Source organism: Tursiops truncatus, chromosome 11 (assembly GCF_011762595.2).
Source record: "Tursiops truncatus isolate mTurTru1 chromosome 11, mTurTru1.mat.Y, whole genome shotgun sequence".
In the NCBI taxonomy this organism is placed as follows: domain Eukaryota; kingdom Metazoa; phylum Chordata; class Mammalia; order Artiodactyla; family Delphinidae; genus Tursiops; species Tursiops truncatus.
Genome location: NC_047044.1, coordinates 44,669,538 through 44,685,630, shown reverse-complemented (window position 1 = coordinate 44,685,630; position 16,093 = coordinate 44,669,538). Strand labels below are relative to the sequence as shown.

The 16,093-nt window shown below is 37.9% G+C and overlaps 1 protein-coding gene across 1 annotated transcript in view; it reads left to right on the top strand.

The window, feature by feature from the left end:
- Positions 1-16,093, top strand: part of TRHDE (thyrotropin releasing hormone degrading enzyme) — a 398,446-nt gene that overhangs the window by 106,173 nt on the left and 276,180 nt on the right. Inside the window, exon 3 of the mRNA XM_019918769.3 lies at positions 13,807-13,933. Coding sequence (XP_019774328.2) covers positions 13,807-13,933 — 127 coding nt within the window. The remainder of the gene's footprint in view (positions 1-13,806; positions 13,934-16,093) is intronic.

The window sequence follows — 16,093 nt, the reverse complement described above, 5'->3', positions numbered from 1 at the left end:
TGCAAGTAAAAGCTATACTTAGAAGGAATTTAGAGCCTTAAAGAATATAGTATAAAGAGGCTTAAGGATCATATTAAAACATGAATGATTTAAAATTCATCAGCTGATCATTTTATTGAAACATTTAGAGAAATAACAGAGTATAATGAAAGAAGCAGGAAAATAATAAAGATAAGATTAAAAATCAGTGAAATAAAAAACTAAGAAATAATAGAAGGCTTAATGAAACCATAAGAGAATTCTTTGAAAAGACTATAAGACATACCTCTGACAGTTTTAATCAAGAGAAAAAAGAAAGTACAAATATTATTAGAATTGAAATAACGCTACATGGAGAGATTTCAAAAATAGAGAATATTATGGAGAAATTCTTTCTCATGCTTTTAAAACTTAGATGAAATGCATAATTTTAAGAAAAACATGAATTATCAATAACCATAGATATAGTGAATCACTAATCAAAATCTGTCCTCTCACACACAAAACCACCAGGTTACACAGTTTTATAGGTGTGTTTTAGTTAAAACACTTTCTGGGGAAAGGTAAATCTTAAACAAACGAAAACCTTCCCAGCACATCTAAGTAGGTTACCCCGCCCCCACCCTCGCCCCAGGAAAGCAAACGGTTAACACTAGAAAATTTATTATTATGATTCACTACCCTAATGGAACACAGGAAAAAAAGAAGAAAAATATCATCTGAATAGATACGATGAAAGCATTAGAAAAATCCAGCACTATTCTTGACATAATTCTTGGCAAACAATGAATAGAAGGGAATTTCCTTATCTGGCAGCAAGAATTATAGTTGGTAGTGAAACAGTAGAAGCATTCCAAATACAGCGACAAATAAGATAAGGATGCCTTCTTTCACTGCTTTTTTAAAAAATTTGGCATTGTTTTAGAAATCTTGACTGAGACCAGTCAACACAAAACAAAGCAGAAAAACTATTAGAGTTATTTCAGACAGTTGGCTAGTTTCAAAGTCATTTTACTAAAATCAGTAAGTGGCTAATTTCAGAAACAATAGATTAGAAATATGATTTTTCAAATCCCATTCACAGTAACAACAAACCATAAGGTATCTAGAAGTAAATCTAATAGAAGATGTACAAGGCTTATATGAAGGAAATTGAGAAACTTAAAAATGGGATAAAGACTGAAATAATCGAGAGATATTCCATGGACATGTGTGTTAAGATCTAACATTTGAAGGTGTCATATTAACATGCAAATCTAGTGCAATTTATCCAAGTCCCCAAGAGGATTTTTTTTGTGTAAATGTGGAAAATGATCCTAAAATTCATATAGAATAATAAGGAAGCTTTGAAAAGAATTAAGGAAAAGTACTGGTCTTATTAGACCTCACAGTTTATTACTTATTTATTTTTTTGAAAATTAAATTATTTATTTTTTGGCTACATTGGGTCTTCGTTGCTGTGTGCAGGCTTTCTCTAGTTGCAGTGAGCGGGGCTACTCTTTGTTGCGGTGTACGGGCTTCTCATTGCGGTGGCTTCTCTTGTGGAGCACAGGCTCTAGGCGCGTGGGCTTCAGTAGTTGTGGCACGTGGGCTTCAGTAGTTGTCGCTCGTAAGCTCTAGACACAGGCTCAGTAGTTGTGGTGCACGGGCTTAGTTACTCCGCAGCGTGTGGGATCTTCCCGGACCAGGGATCGAACCCATGTCCCCTGCATTGGCAGATGGATTCTTAACCACTGTGCCACCAGGGAGGTCCACAATTTATTATTTAGTTTTAGTGATTCCAGAAGGTGCTGTTGGCACAGTGATAGACATACTGACCAACAGAAAACAATGGCGATCTAAGTTTGTATGAGAACTTCGTATATGGAGAGAGGCATTATAAATCAGTTGGGAAGGCAGGACTCTTCAATAAATAGTACTGAGACAATTGATCATCCACATAGAAAAAAGTAAAATGAGATCACTATTTCCCATTATTCACATAAATACATTCTGCATGGGTTAAAACTCTGACTTTGAAAAGCAAAAGTTTAAAAATCTTAGAAGGAAATATAGGAAAAAATATCTTTTGACCTTGAGGGCAATGAAAGATTTCTTTAAAGAGACCCAGAAAGCAGAAACCCTAAAGGGAACATTTGTTATTTGACTGCATTAAAAGTAAAACATTTTATTTGATCAGGGACATAATGTACAAGACTAGCACAGACTAGGAGAAGATTTTTGTAAATCATACACAGGCAAATGACTACTGTCCAGAATATACAAAGGACTACTATGAACCATGAGAAAATAGGTAAATGATCCAATGGAAGACTAGGCAAAGGAACAGGGCAGTTTGCAGAACAGGAACATATAAGCCAATATACATTTGAAATGGTGCTTAACACCTGCATTACTAGGATGATGCAAATTACAACTAGCAACCAGACACCATTTTATGACCATTGATGAACATACATTTCAAAATTTATGAGGATGTGGGGAAGCAGGGACTGTCATACATTGCTGGTGGGATGTAAATTGGTATAGCTCCTTTGAAGAGAAATTGGTGATGCCCATTAAAACGAAGGACAATTATAACATGAATTGAAAGTCTCCTGAAGCCTGTACTTCATGGCCATGGTTAATTCTAGAGTGGGAGGGAGGGGCGTGGTAAGAAGGGGGTGTATTGCCTCAATGGAATTGTAATGTCTTACATGGTTAAAAAATATCTGAAGCAAATGGGGAAAAATATCAACATTATTTAAATCTGTTAGGGGTATAAGAATACTGCACTTTTGTACTGTACTTTTCTATATGATTTCTCTATGATTGGAATATTTTGTAGTTTCTTTAAAGAAAGAGTTGAATGGGGAGGCTTGAGGACTGAAATGAAAGTTTTCAGGACACTCATAAGTAGCTCTTCCTGGAATCTGTATCCACGTTGCTCACATCCTTCCTTATTTTATATTTTTACTCAAATACCACCTTCTCAGTGAGGCTTTCCATGGCCTTTGACATTTTCTAACTCCTTCCGATTTACTTTAATGTTGAACACTTATTACTATTTAACATGCTATATATTATTTGTATTTATTTGTATTGTTTACTATTTATAGTGTATTATTTGTAGCATTTATTTGTATTGTTTGTATTTATCCATCTTTCCTACCAGAATATAAACTTCCATGGTAGGGATTTTTATTTGTTTGGTTTACTTTCTAGAAGAGCACCTGGTAGAGAGTAGACTCTCAATAAATATTTATTAAATGAGTGAATGGACAAAGGAATTCTGAGTTCTGACCCCTAGGTAGTGGAAGGCTGCCTGCATCATTGAAAGATCCACAAGAGAGGGTTGGTGCAGGAGGGATGCTGTGTTTGAACTGGATGGTGCTGAGTTGGAGGAGAAGGTGGCATACATAAAAGTAAGGTCAACAGGTTGCTGGAAAGCAGGGAATAAAAGGTCAGATGGGACAAAACAAATTGAAACTGAATCCAACTGAGCCCTGAGCTCCTGTATTTACAAGTAGATGTTCTTGGGTGTCAGTCTTGCTGAAGAAATTTGACCAGGCATAAAATGGATGGCTTAATAAGGAAATTCTCTACATTTATTCTATCTCACTAAAAAAAACCAAACAAACCTGCAATTCAGTTTACTACGAAAGATGTACTCTATCTCAGAGAGGGATTAAATGCTACCGTTTTATCTATGGGGTGTGACAGTATTAAACAACTTTTACTGGTTTCCAGACACTGGATCTGCCTCATCTGTTGTTTATAGTTTATTGTGCAGGGGAAAGAAAGATTAGTTTTTCGAGTTAAAAATAATAACAGTCATGTTGAATGTATCTTCATTGAAGACTTTGATGTTGAAAGAGATTTAAGGAATAAGGATATATATGTTTTCCTATGTGTTAGTCTTTTGCTAAATATTTCTTTCCAGTCTTGAGGCTTGCTTGCTGTGGGGCTGAATGAACTAAAGGTTCTTAGGTGACTCTAGGCCAGTAGTTCTTCAATTTTAGTGTATATGTAATTCAATTGGTAAGTTTGTTAAAATGAAGATTTTAGGGCCCCATGGAGAGAGGTGATTCAGAATTTCTGCAATGTATTGACCCAGGAATCTGAATTTTAAACAATTACTCCAGGTGATTCTGCTGCAAAGCATAATGAGACAACACTTAGAAAATTATTGCTGTAGATGATTCTTTTACTCAATCATTTCACTTTTGTGTGTGTGTATCAATTACATGCAATAATGTGTTATGTGCTTGGTAATAATATATGTAAGTAAATCAGGTGTGCCAACATTAGCAGATTGAAAGCTGTAAATAATTATGTCTACAACAGAAAGAGTGACACACAGAGAAGTACAAAATATGCTCTTATATGAAGCTGAAAATCTAACACAAATCAGTGTGTTAACTGGCATGAAGATAAAAAAAAGTTATACTAGCTTCCTATTGCTGCTGTAATAAATTACCAGAAACTCAGTGACTTAATGCCATACAAGTTTATTCTCTTCCTATTCCAGAGGTTAGAAATCTAAAATGAGTTTTAACAGGGTTGAAATCAGGGTGTTGGCAAAAGTGGTTCCCTCTGGAGGCTCTAGAGGAGGATCTGGTCCTTGCCTTTCCAGCTCCTAGGGCTGCATGTCTTGCATTTAGTGATTTATGAGCTCTTTCTCCTTCTTTGCATCTTCACATTTCTCTCTGCTTCTGTCATCCTATTGCATTCTCCTTTTCTGTAGTCAAAACTCCTTCTGCCTCCCTCTTAGTAGGACATTTGTGATGACATTTAGGGCCCACCTGAATAATCCAGGATAATCTCCTCATGTCAAAATTCTTAATTTAATCACAATCAAAGTCCCTTTGATAACAGTCACAGGTTCTAAGGATTAGAACAATCTTTGGGGGGCAAGGTCTGCCTCCTGCCCTTGTACCACCTGCTCCAGTCACGCCAGCTTCTTCCCCATCCCCCTTGGAGCCTCCTCTTTATGTTTATTGGCTTGTGCATCTGGGTTCTGGCTCCTTGTTTCTGTCAGAGTTTTGTGTGTATTTATTTTCCTTTTTCTTTGCAAAAAACCCGGTATCTTCCGAATTTTAAAGAAGACGAATACTCCTGGGCTTTTAGCTTCTTGTTTACAACATCCTTCCCTCTTTGTATCGATGTATTTTTCTTCTACACAGTGTCAAAAGCACCTGCTCCCTTCTGCCTGTCTTGTTTTGTTTTATTGATTTGTATGAAGAACCCCCAAATCAAATTATATTCACATAGGCGAATGAATTCAGCTGTAATGGTGGAGAGTTTAGTGACAACACATCATTGTTTTGCAGTTATTAAAGAAAGGGACTGATTTTTTTCAGTTAGGTGATAGGAAAAGCAAATTTGTTATTGTTATTAGAGTGAAATTTGAAAGGCATGAAATAATTTCTGTGTCTTCCAAAGTTCTTAATGTACTCTTTCAGTATGAACTTTTCTCAGAGAATAACTCTGGCAAGCCAGAAGGTTTATTTAACTTAACATACCAAACTACAAACGTCAAATCAGAGCAAATGTTATTCAAGTCTTTATTTAACAGGTGTGCTAGTGCTATAAAATTTTTTTTTCCCTTTGCTGTATGGTGTAACTACACACTGTTTCACATAATTGTATAGCAACTACCACAATTCATTTTTAACACAACAAATAATTAAAACAGTCTAGAAGAAAGATACTAGAGAAATTTAGTTTCACTGTCCTTTCAAATGGCTCAGTGACTATAGAAAAACTTCTTTTCAGATCCTTCATCTACAGAATCAGAATTCACTGCTGAACACCATACTGATTCTACAGGTATTTTGTAAAGATAAATAAGAAAATCTGTGAAGTATTTTAAATTATTAGAAGAAAGTCTCCAGAATTATTTAGTGTAAAATTTTATAATATTTCTGACAACTGCATGTGTTTACTTATTTGCATTATATTACAATTGTATATATATTTTTACTTTTCCTTTGAAATCTTTAATACAATGAAAGTACAACATTATACATAAGAACTTGAATAGTTGTTTGCTTCTCTTCACTTCCATGCTTCTCTGTCCCTGTTCTGATGAATCACCATCTCTATGGAGAGAACTTCTTTGAAGAGCCATTGTAAATTTGGTCCACATTGATTTTCTCAATGATTAGACTTAGTTGCTGTATCTCCCCACTGGACTGCAAGCTTCTTGAGAGAAGAGACCATGTCTCTTTTGCTTACCTTTGGACAGTCAACACATGACCATTAATATATGCTCATTAAATAGCTAACTAACTAAATATCCCATTTATGACGTCATTTAACTGTCTTTGATGTTCTAATTCTGAGTTGCACAGCTATCAGACACAGTCAGTTTGAACTTATCTAAAGTTTCCTACCATTATGACTCCTTTCCAAAGAATATTCTGTCCTAATATGGCATATATCTGACATCAGTGCCACCTCTCCTACCCCTAGCAGCACAGATGGCATTTCACAGATCATGGAGCTTTCTCCTGACAAGTGCAGATGTGGTCTCAAGTTTTCTCCTGACATGTCCTCTAAGAAGCCACTCTCAGGGGCTTCCCTGGTGGCGCAGTGGTTGGGAGTCCGCCTGCCGATGCAGGGGACACGGGTTCGTGCCCCGGACCGGGAAGATCCCCCATGCCGCGGCGCGGCTGGGCCCGTGAGCCATGGCTGCTGAGCCTGCGCGTCCGGAGCCTGTGCTCTGCAACGGGAGAGGCCACAACAATGAGAGGCCCGCGTACCGCAAAAAAAAAAAAAAAAAAAACAAAAAAAGAAGCCACTCTCAGTTGTCAGAATAAGTTGAAACTTAATTGCCATCCCTGTTACTGTGAGAAAGTGAGATGACCAAATGGGGTGATGGTGTCTGCCTTTAGTATTTTCCCCCTTCTATGATCAAAACACAGTTGACCCTTGAACAATAAGGGGTTTAGGGGAACCGACCCCTTGCACAGTTGAGAATCCATGTATAACTTTGGACTCCCCAGAACTTAACTACTAAGAGCCTACTGTTGACCCAGAGCCTTACTGATAACAGTCAATTAACACATATTTGGTATGTTATATGCATATCTGCATATATTTTATGCATTCATGACATGTCTCACCTTTTTAAAAGTTTTTTGATATTTCTAGACTACGTGGTTCATGATTTTTTTTCAAATTGTTGCAATCTCCAAAAAATTTTCCAATGTACTTATTGAAAAATTTCATATATAAGTGGATCTGTGCAGTTCAAACCCATGTTGTTCAAGGATCGACTGGACTTAAAATCCTATAAAAAGATAAAACAAACATACTTTAAATATAGAGGGTCCATGAAACTACAGAGTAAAGGCCACTGGGTCAAACAGAAGCCCCCTAGGAATACCTATTTTGGGCATTTAAGTTTTCTATGGGATCAAAAATATGTAGCTCCTAAACCTTAGCTCATTGCTGCTGTGTATTCCCAGAGTAGTGGGGCCATAAGATCATGTTTTCCAAGGCCAGCTTCTTCTATTTCATATTGGCTGACTACTATAGTTATGTCTGTCTGATCAGTACCAAGTTCATGGACAGTTCAGGGAAATAAAAAGAGGAACACTCGATTAAAGGATGGAGAATGACGGCTGAGTAGTTGGTATGTATTTTCAAGGGAAGCAAAAAATGTCAAGGAGTTAAACTGAGTGAAGATTAAAAACAAAACCTTTTCATTATTTTCTTTTCAAAATAATTAGTGACTAGATGAGAACAATTTCGGCAAATGAGTATGATGCACCAGCCTCTCAGGGTTAATATGATATATAGATAATGATAAACTATTACCCCTGGAAGGAACTCTGAACTGAGACCCAGAGAAGTTTACAGACTTTCCCAAGTTGACAGTCGTTACTGAGAAAGCTGAGTCTCACATCCCTGTGTGCCAGTTCCTAGTATAATGTCCTTTCTACTGGACCTTAATGTGCAGTTTGGTTTATATTGGTTGTAGGAAGAAGCTACGCAGAGGGAGAGATAAAGCCTGGTTAGCAATTTACATTTTCAGAGCTGGGCTCTTATCGTGGAATGTCAGATGAGCAAGTGAGCAGGTGTAATAAAATTATATTTCATTGCTTTTGAGTGATAACTCTTTTTGAAGATTTAGTTTCTGTGTTATGATTAAGTAGAACCTAGTTGCTCTAAAAGAAGAAAACAACTGTGATTTTTTTTCACAGTATAAAATGAATTATTGCACAGCCAACTCTTGACTAACAACAAAGGAATTATCCAATTTGTGAAATATTTTGGACTTCCCCCACCCCCAACCCCATCCTTCAGCTGGTCTCGCTTGTTCCAACTGGGCACTGGAGTGAGACAGGTACAGATAAGGTGAATGATTGTTCATTACTAAGAATGTGACTACAATTGGCTTTATTTGGTAACTAAAGGACTTGTTCAGTAGAATGTTAGGACCAATTGAATAAATCTTTCCATTTCTCTGCATCCCTCCTGCCATCTCTCCTGTCCAAACCACCGTCAACTTTCACTACAATAGTCTAACGTATTTCCTTTGTTTGATCCTAGTCTCTCCGCATCTATCATCTGTACTGCAGCTAGCATCATCAATTAAAACTTAATTCTGATTATGTCATTCTGTGGCTTAAAATCTGTGACTTGCCTATGACTATAGGAGTGAATCAGTATTCTACCATTTGGTTTACAGGCCCTTCTTTAATTTGGTTTGAGGTTTCTCTTTACGTATCCAGTCTTACCTATCACTATGTATCTCTTCACTTTTCTAATTTTATTTCTCTTGGACGTCTTCACAAGCGTCCCCCTATATCTCAGTTCACCTGGTATAGGTCACTGACGTAATCTTTCTGACATGCAAAAGTAACTTTATCATTTTCTGGCTTAATATCCCCCCATGAATTACCACCAGTATTATAATTAAGTCCTACTATTTAATGTTGCCTTTAAAATCACTTATCATTTGGTTAACATTGTTGCCTTAGCACAATGACACTTTTGTATGGTTAGAACTAATAGATAAAAATCTTTGCCCTCATGCAACTTACATTCTTAGGAAAAAGGCAGTCAGAAGCAAAATGAATAAGTAAAGCATATCTTTTGTGAAATGGTGATAAATGTATGGGAAACAATAAAGCAAGGAAGGAGAATAGAGAGTCCTGGGGTGGGAGGGAGCACAGCTCAGAAAGCAAAGATATTTGGAAAAGTATATCTAAAGGAAGAGAGGCCATGAGCCGTGGAGATATCTAGGGGAAAACTCCAAGCCTTGATGAGAGAATCTCTCTGGCATGTTTGAGGAATGCCAAGGAAGCTAGTGTATAATTGGCATAAGGTTAGTATGGAGCAAAATGGTAGGAAATGAGACAAGAAGTAAAGGGGATTAGGTTTTTTTAGGGATTTGGGAGCCCTCGTAAAAACTTGGACTTTTACTCTAAATGACATGGGAAGCCACTAGAGGACAAAAAGAAGAGTGGTATGATTTGATATTTATTTATTTATTTATTTATTTTTGGCTACGTTGGGTCTTCGTTGCTGCACGCGGGCTTTCTCTAGTTGTGGTGAGCGGGGGCTACTCTTCGTTGTGGTGGCTTCTCTTGTTGCGGAGCACGGGCTCTAGGCGTGCAGGCTTCGGTAGTTGTGGTGCGCGGGCTCAGTAGTTGTGGCTCGTGGGCTCTAGAGTGCAGGCTTTGTAGTTGTGGCGCATGGGCTTAGTTGCTCTGCGGCATGTGGGATCTTCCTGGGCCAAGGCTCAAACCCGTGTCCCCTGCATTGGCAGGCGGATTCTTAACCACTGCGCCACCAGGGAAGTCCCTGATATTTATTTTAATTGGAACTTTGTTGTTGTTGTTGTTGTGTAGAGAAGAGGCTGAATGGAGTAGGGGATGAGGCATCAGTAGGAAATTAGAGCACTCATCCAGGCAAGAAATGAAGGAAGCTTGGACCAGGATGGTGGTGGTGGGGTTGTGAGAAGTGATTGGATTCTGGGTATATTTTTAAGGTAGATCCAAAAGGATTTGATGACCAGTTGAACTTGGGAGTGTGAGAGAAAGAGGGAAAACAAGGATGGTTTTGAGGTATTGGGCTTGGGCAGCTGGATGGAAAGGCTTCAGGAGGAGCAGGTGTGTATGTGTGTTTGTGAGACAGAGAGACAGAGAGAGAGAGAGAGAGAGATTGAGTATTTGGATTTTAGATGTGTTAATTTTGAGAAGCTTATTAGATATCCAAGTGGAGGTGTCCAGTGGGCAGTTGGAAGTCTGGAATTATGGGGTAGGTCTTCAGCATCCAAATAATATTTATAACCATGGGACTCAATATTGTTTTTAAGGGACTGAGTGCAGACCAGGAAGTGATGTCTATGGATTAAAATCAGACATCCTCCAACATTAAGAAGTGAGAGGGATGAGGGAGAGGATGAGGATGAATCAGTCAGGAGGCTGAGAAGGAGTGGTCAACCAGATAGAAGCCAAGTGAAGAAAGTGTTTGAAAGAGGGGAAATGATCAACTGTGTCAAATGCTGCCAATAGGTTAAGCATGTTGAAGACTGGGAGCTGACGGTTGGATGGTTGGATTTGGCATCCTGGGGCCATAAGTGATGCTGATGAGAGCAGTTTTGGTGGAGTAGTGGGGATGAAAGCCTTGTTGCGGTGACTTCAAGAGAGACCAGGAACAGGGAGTATAAATGGGCAAGCACCCTACTTATACCTATTGTCTCAGGGTGTTAAGTGCTCCTGTTTATTTTGAAAGTATTCTAGTTTGCATGTTAACTTACATGTTAATTCTAACTATATAGGAAACTCTTTCAAGGACCATTGCTGGAAACCATAGCTGGAGGAACTGTGGTCAACAAAGATTTTTCTTAAACATAGGAAACGATACAGAGTATGTGTTTGCTGATGAAAAGGATCCAGTATGGAAGCATAAATTGGTGATATGGGAGATAAAGGGGAGAATTTTGAGAATAATGTCTTCGAAAAGGCAGGAGGGGTAGAATGTGGAGGGTTTGGCCGTGGGTAGGAGCTCAATCCTTTGTAATGGGAGTTCATTCCATTATATTACAGGGGTCCATTGTAATGGGAGGGAAGGCAAAATGCAGTTACATTTCTCACATTGTATTTTGCTGTTGATTTATTTGTTTGTTTCTCCACATATTGTGAGCTTCTTAAGAGCAGTAAGAGTAAATGTTTTGTTTACTTTCTGGCAGAAATTTTTCTTGTTCTATTTCTACTCTCTAGTACAATGCCTGGCACACAGTAGGCGTGTAATAAATGTTTAAATGAGTAAATGAAGACTCGGTACGTTTTATCTTCTCACTCAGATTGGATGGATCATTTCCATCAAATCTTGACAACCAGATTGATTTAATTGTGCTTCTCTTGTCTCGGCCTACAGATAGCTTGACTAACAGGTAGAGCTGATTGACAGGAATGGCTGTGTTTCTACTAAAATCAGTGATGCTCCTTTTGAGTAAAATCAGTGACCTTTTGCTGCGTTATTTTGCAGTGGTCCTGGTTATGGTTTTAACATGCATTTACTATTTACTTCACCTTGAACCTTCTGAAAACTATCTGTTCTCCTCAGTATCCGCTTGGCACTCATGGCTTACCATTCATATGGCATGTATCGTTATCTGTTATTATTATCTAATTTACCTTTATTAATGGGAAGCTCTTTGAGAATGGGGATTATATTTTCATTACTTTTTGTTCCCAATAATGCTTTGTACCATCTGTGGTTAGAGAACATGTCTTCTTCATCACTTACAAATGCTTAGTCCAGGCCCTGGTGCAAAGCAGATGCCAAATAAATATTTGTTGAATGAGTGAATGCAGGAATGAATGATTCTTGTCTGCGGTGTATGCTATTGGTGCACAGACCAGATCTCCTCTCCTGTTTGGTATGCTTATCACCCAACTCTCACTCTTTCGCTTCTAACAGTTCACACCTGACCTCTTCTCCCAAGGACTCTCCTTGGACCACAGGAGATGCATCATCCAGATCCTTCAAGAACAAGTGCCTGGGATTTTATGCCTTCTCCTGGGTAACCAGTATCCAATGACTGAGATGCAGGAATATGGAAGCTCTTACTTCAAGGCAGCACAAACTCACCAGTGCAATTTACACTCTAGAGCTCCCTGTAGGATCAGGCCGAGGCCAGGACTTCACTTGAAATTACACCCTTGCTTGGCTTTTTATGCTACCTTATATTGCTTTCCTTGCTCCCTTGTAGGTTTCTCCTTGAGAACACTTCCTTGATAAATCACCTGTACACTCATACTTTCCTTAGGGTCTGTGTTTTGGGAACTTAAGACATTGCATGTTTATAAGCAGGTGACGTCAGGGGTAGGGGGTCCTAACCGCTGTCTCTCTGAGAGTGGTAGTTTCTGCTGTTGCAGGTGGTGTTTCCTGACAGTGTTTGGTTTTATAGTCCTGCCAACCAAAACTGTAGGCAACTGTGAACTACATTTGATATTTCATTTGGTTGTCAGATGGGAAGTCGTTTCACAATTTCAGTAAATAATTGTTATTGAATTTAGTAAACATCTTATTGAATTACAGGTCTTTCTAACAAAGTCAGAATGTGTTTTCCTTGACTTCTTGCTCTTTTTGATTATACACATCTCTGTTGTCTTTCCTTAAGCAAGAATAATAAAGAGTTAATTGTATAATCCATTTTTATATGATTGGGTACAGCTCTCTTTTGTCTTCCTGTTGAATATAAAGATCCATTTCTAAACCCCAAGTAAACCATTTACTTTTTTAGTGATTTGCAAAGAACACAACCTCATTATCTGTAAAATGGGATTGGAAGTAATGTGTTTTAGAACTGAAAAGCACTTTAGCAACCAGCTGGTGGCTAACACCTTCATTTTATAAATGAGAACACTTGAGACCCAAAGAGGTTAAGTAATTTGTTCAATATCTCCCAGCTTGGTTAGTGGCAGAGCAAGAGTAAAACCCACCTCCCGGGCTCTCCGCTGCTCCACAAAATACATATTTCTTATTCATGGAATTGATACGAGGATTAGGGACCACATCTGTGAAAAACAGATTTAGCCTTTGGAAAGAAAGATGCCAGATAGCTTTATGAAAGCTTTAAGAAAACTAATCTCATTTTAACCTTTTCTGCACAGTTGTTAGTTTTGTTCAGTTTTATGTTCTTTGCCTCAGGCTCCTTTTTGGCCAAGGACTAGATAATATACAACGCTTGATTTGAAAATCAATATTAAGTATCCAGATTGTGTTAGAAATATGACTTACTTCAGCTGGTTTTGAAGCCGGCAACGGTTGCAGACAGCCTTCCAAAATGGCAATCATTTATGTACATGAAAAGTTTTCTATCCTACTTTGCATATTGGGAATAAGGACAATTGGATAGTTGCTTCCAAAGAAAAGAAGAAGCGTAAATTTTTTTTTTTGTTCAGCCTGGTAATACTTCCAAAGCTTGCTGCAGTGTTACTTTAACAAACCATGAATTTTCTCTCCTGCCAAGCCACCATATCCCGCCTGCTTTCAGCATAGTCAGGAAACCGTTATACTAATCCACCGTACCTTCCTATCTCTAGCAAGCACATGTAAGTGATAACTTTGAATATTTATTTTGATGCAATATAAATCTTCTCTATGTCAACTTGTAAAGCTGGGAAACTGTGACTTGCTCGACTTCGTTACTTTAATTGTTTAAGTTTGGTTCTTTCAGCCACAGCATGCTTTGATATAAGAACAAGAATGCTGCTTAATATTCGTAGTATTCAAAGTGATTTGTATAGGCTCATATATGCAGGGAAGATAAAATTGGAGGATCAAAAGGCTAAAGTAACTTTTCTGTATATTTTTAATTAGGTACGCTTATATGCAAGACCTGATGCTATCAGAAGAGGATCCGGGGACTACGCTCTCCACATAACAAAGAGATTAATAGAATTTTATGAAGACTACTTCCAAGTGCCCTATTCCTTGCCAAAACTAGGTAAGAATTTCCTTGGTTATTTTATTGTAAGGGCTCCTTGAAGGTGGAATTTCTTCTTCATGCATTTATTTGAGACATCCAGAAACATGGAAAATTCTAAGGGTTATATTTTTAGAGAAGATGAGCACAGAAAACAGTTTCTTCTGAAGAGGTAAAATAAAATTCAGTGTTTTTAAGTCTTGCCAAGAAGTGCTCATAGGAATTAAGAAAGGCATTATGTGAGTTTAAGACTCCGAAAGATAACTCAAGTAGCTAATTTGTTGAATAAGCACTATGGAGGGGTGCTTGCCAACATCTTGTTTAATCTTCACAACTGCTCTGTGGGTAGGTACCGTTAGAACATTTTCCACATAAGGGAATTGAGACCTGGGAGTCTTTCATTTACTCAGACAGCCAGTAAGAAAAGGAGTTGGGATTTCAAGCTAGGTCTTGATGACTCCCAGAACTATATAATATTTTACACTAAGAAGACACTCATTGATTAGTTTCTGTTTCCTAATTCTCACACATCAGCCCTGAATGTATTAGTCGTCCATTAGATTATTTTTGTTCAGTCATATTTTGAGTACACATTTACAGTAAATAGAATAAAAACAAGAGAGGAGGACAATTGCAATGAGGGAGATTGTGTTCACCATGAATATGTTTACATTTCTTTCTTTTACAAAGTGAGTAGGTTCAATAATTATTTGTTGAATGAGTACATGAATGAATTTTGTTATCCTGATTTGCATGAAGCTGCTGCTTTTACAGGGAGTGAACTGTGATGTTCCAGGAAGTTAGAAAGGGTATATATATACCCATTAGAAATGCTGAAGCTATTTTTTCTTCTCAGAAAACCTGTTTGGAAATATTAATATCACAACCGTTTTTTGTTCTTCACCCCTCCTCCCCGATCCATTTTCCTTCTCAGGAGTGTTGTTAATCAGCATCCACATAAACGTTATCACTCATTGACAAAAATAAAGTGCTTACCTGGTCAAGAGTATTAGCATTTGAACCGCGGGTTCTTGTCTCTGGAGATGGGCTTATTTCACTAAAGTACCTGCCTGCTGTATAGCTTTATTGGTCTTATAATCAGTGATTCAGAAAGTAGATAGAATAGTTGATATTGTTATCAGTGGGTGTAGCATACAGTTTTAATGAGTGATATTACAAAATTCTGAGGTCTTTTGAAACATGTGCTCTTAGAATCCCTAAGATTTTCTTTCAAATTTCTAAACAAAATTTTATTTCAAATAGGATCTATGTTTTGTTTTGTTCTTCCTTCTTTATTTTCCCCTCTATATCAACTTCCCTATTAGAATCTGTTACACTGAAATCTCCCTGGTAGGCACCCAAGGCAGAAAGGAAGACCTGACTTCATTTGCATGGGGGTGACACTGTTCTCTACACCAGGTAAAACAGGCTGGGAACTTCTCAGCTTGACCCTAATGTAAAATTCACGAGTGCTTATGTTGCACGTTCAGCAAGAGAAATAAAATGTGAATCTTTTTCCCCTTCAGACCAGTAATTAGTAGAGGAACTCAATTTATAACTTCAGGGGGTTCCATGTAACTGTCAGCTTGCAGCAGGAAGCATTTCTGTTCCTCTCTTTCACTCACAATTGAACTATGCAGTCTTTCATCTGTAGAAAAGAGCTTTGTTCACTGTTACTATTACTTGTTAAGCTACCTTTTGGTGTATATAATTGAATGATTTGACTAATCCCAGCACACTCCTTTTTATGTATCTAGGGGGGTTTCCACATCCCCTGCACTTTGTAAAATTTCTCTTGAAGTTCTACTTATTTAATATACCTTTAAATATTTAGAGCTATATGTTAATGGATTTATAAATATACTTTCTAAATGCTCCCTACATAAAAATTCCGAAGCACAGAAGCATTTTGACAAATCCTTACTTTCTACTGTACATTACAAATTATATTTTAAATGAATTCTATGGACATTAACTCAGTCTTTGTAAATGATGAATGTAGATGTATCCTAGATATCAGCTGCATCTGCCGTGACTTTTTAGATCTAAGATGGTTTCCAAGACACCTATTCTTCCCTCCCTCCCACCCCTCCTTCCTCCCCTCCCTCCCTCCTTCCTTCCTTCTTCCTTCCCTCCTTCCTCCCTTCCTTCCTTCTTCCTTCCCTCTTTCCTCCCTTCCTC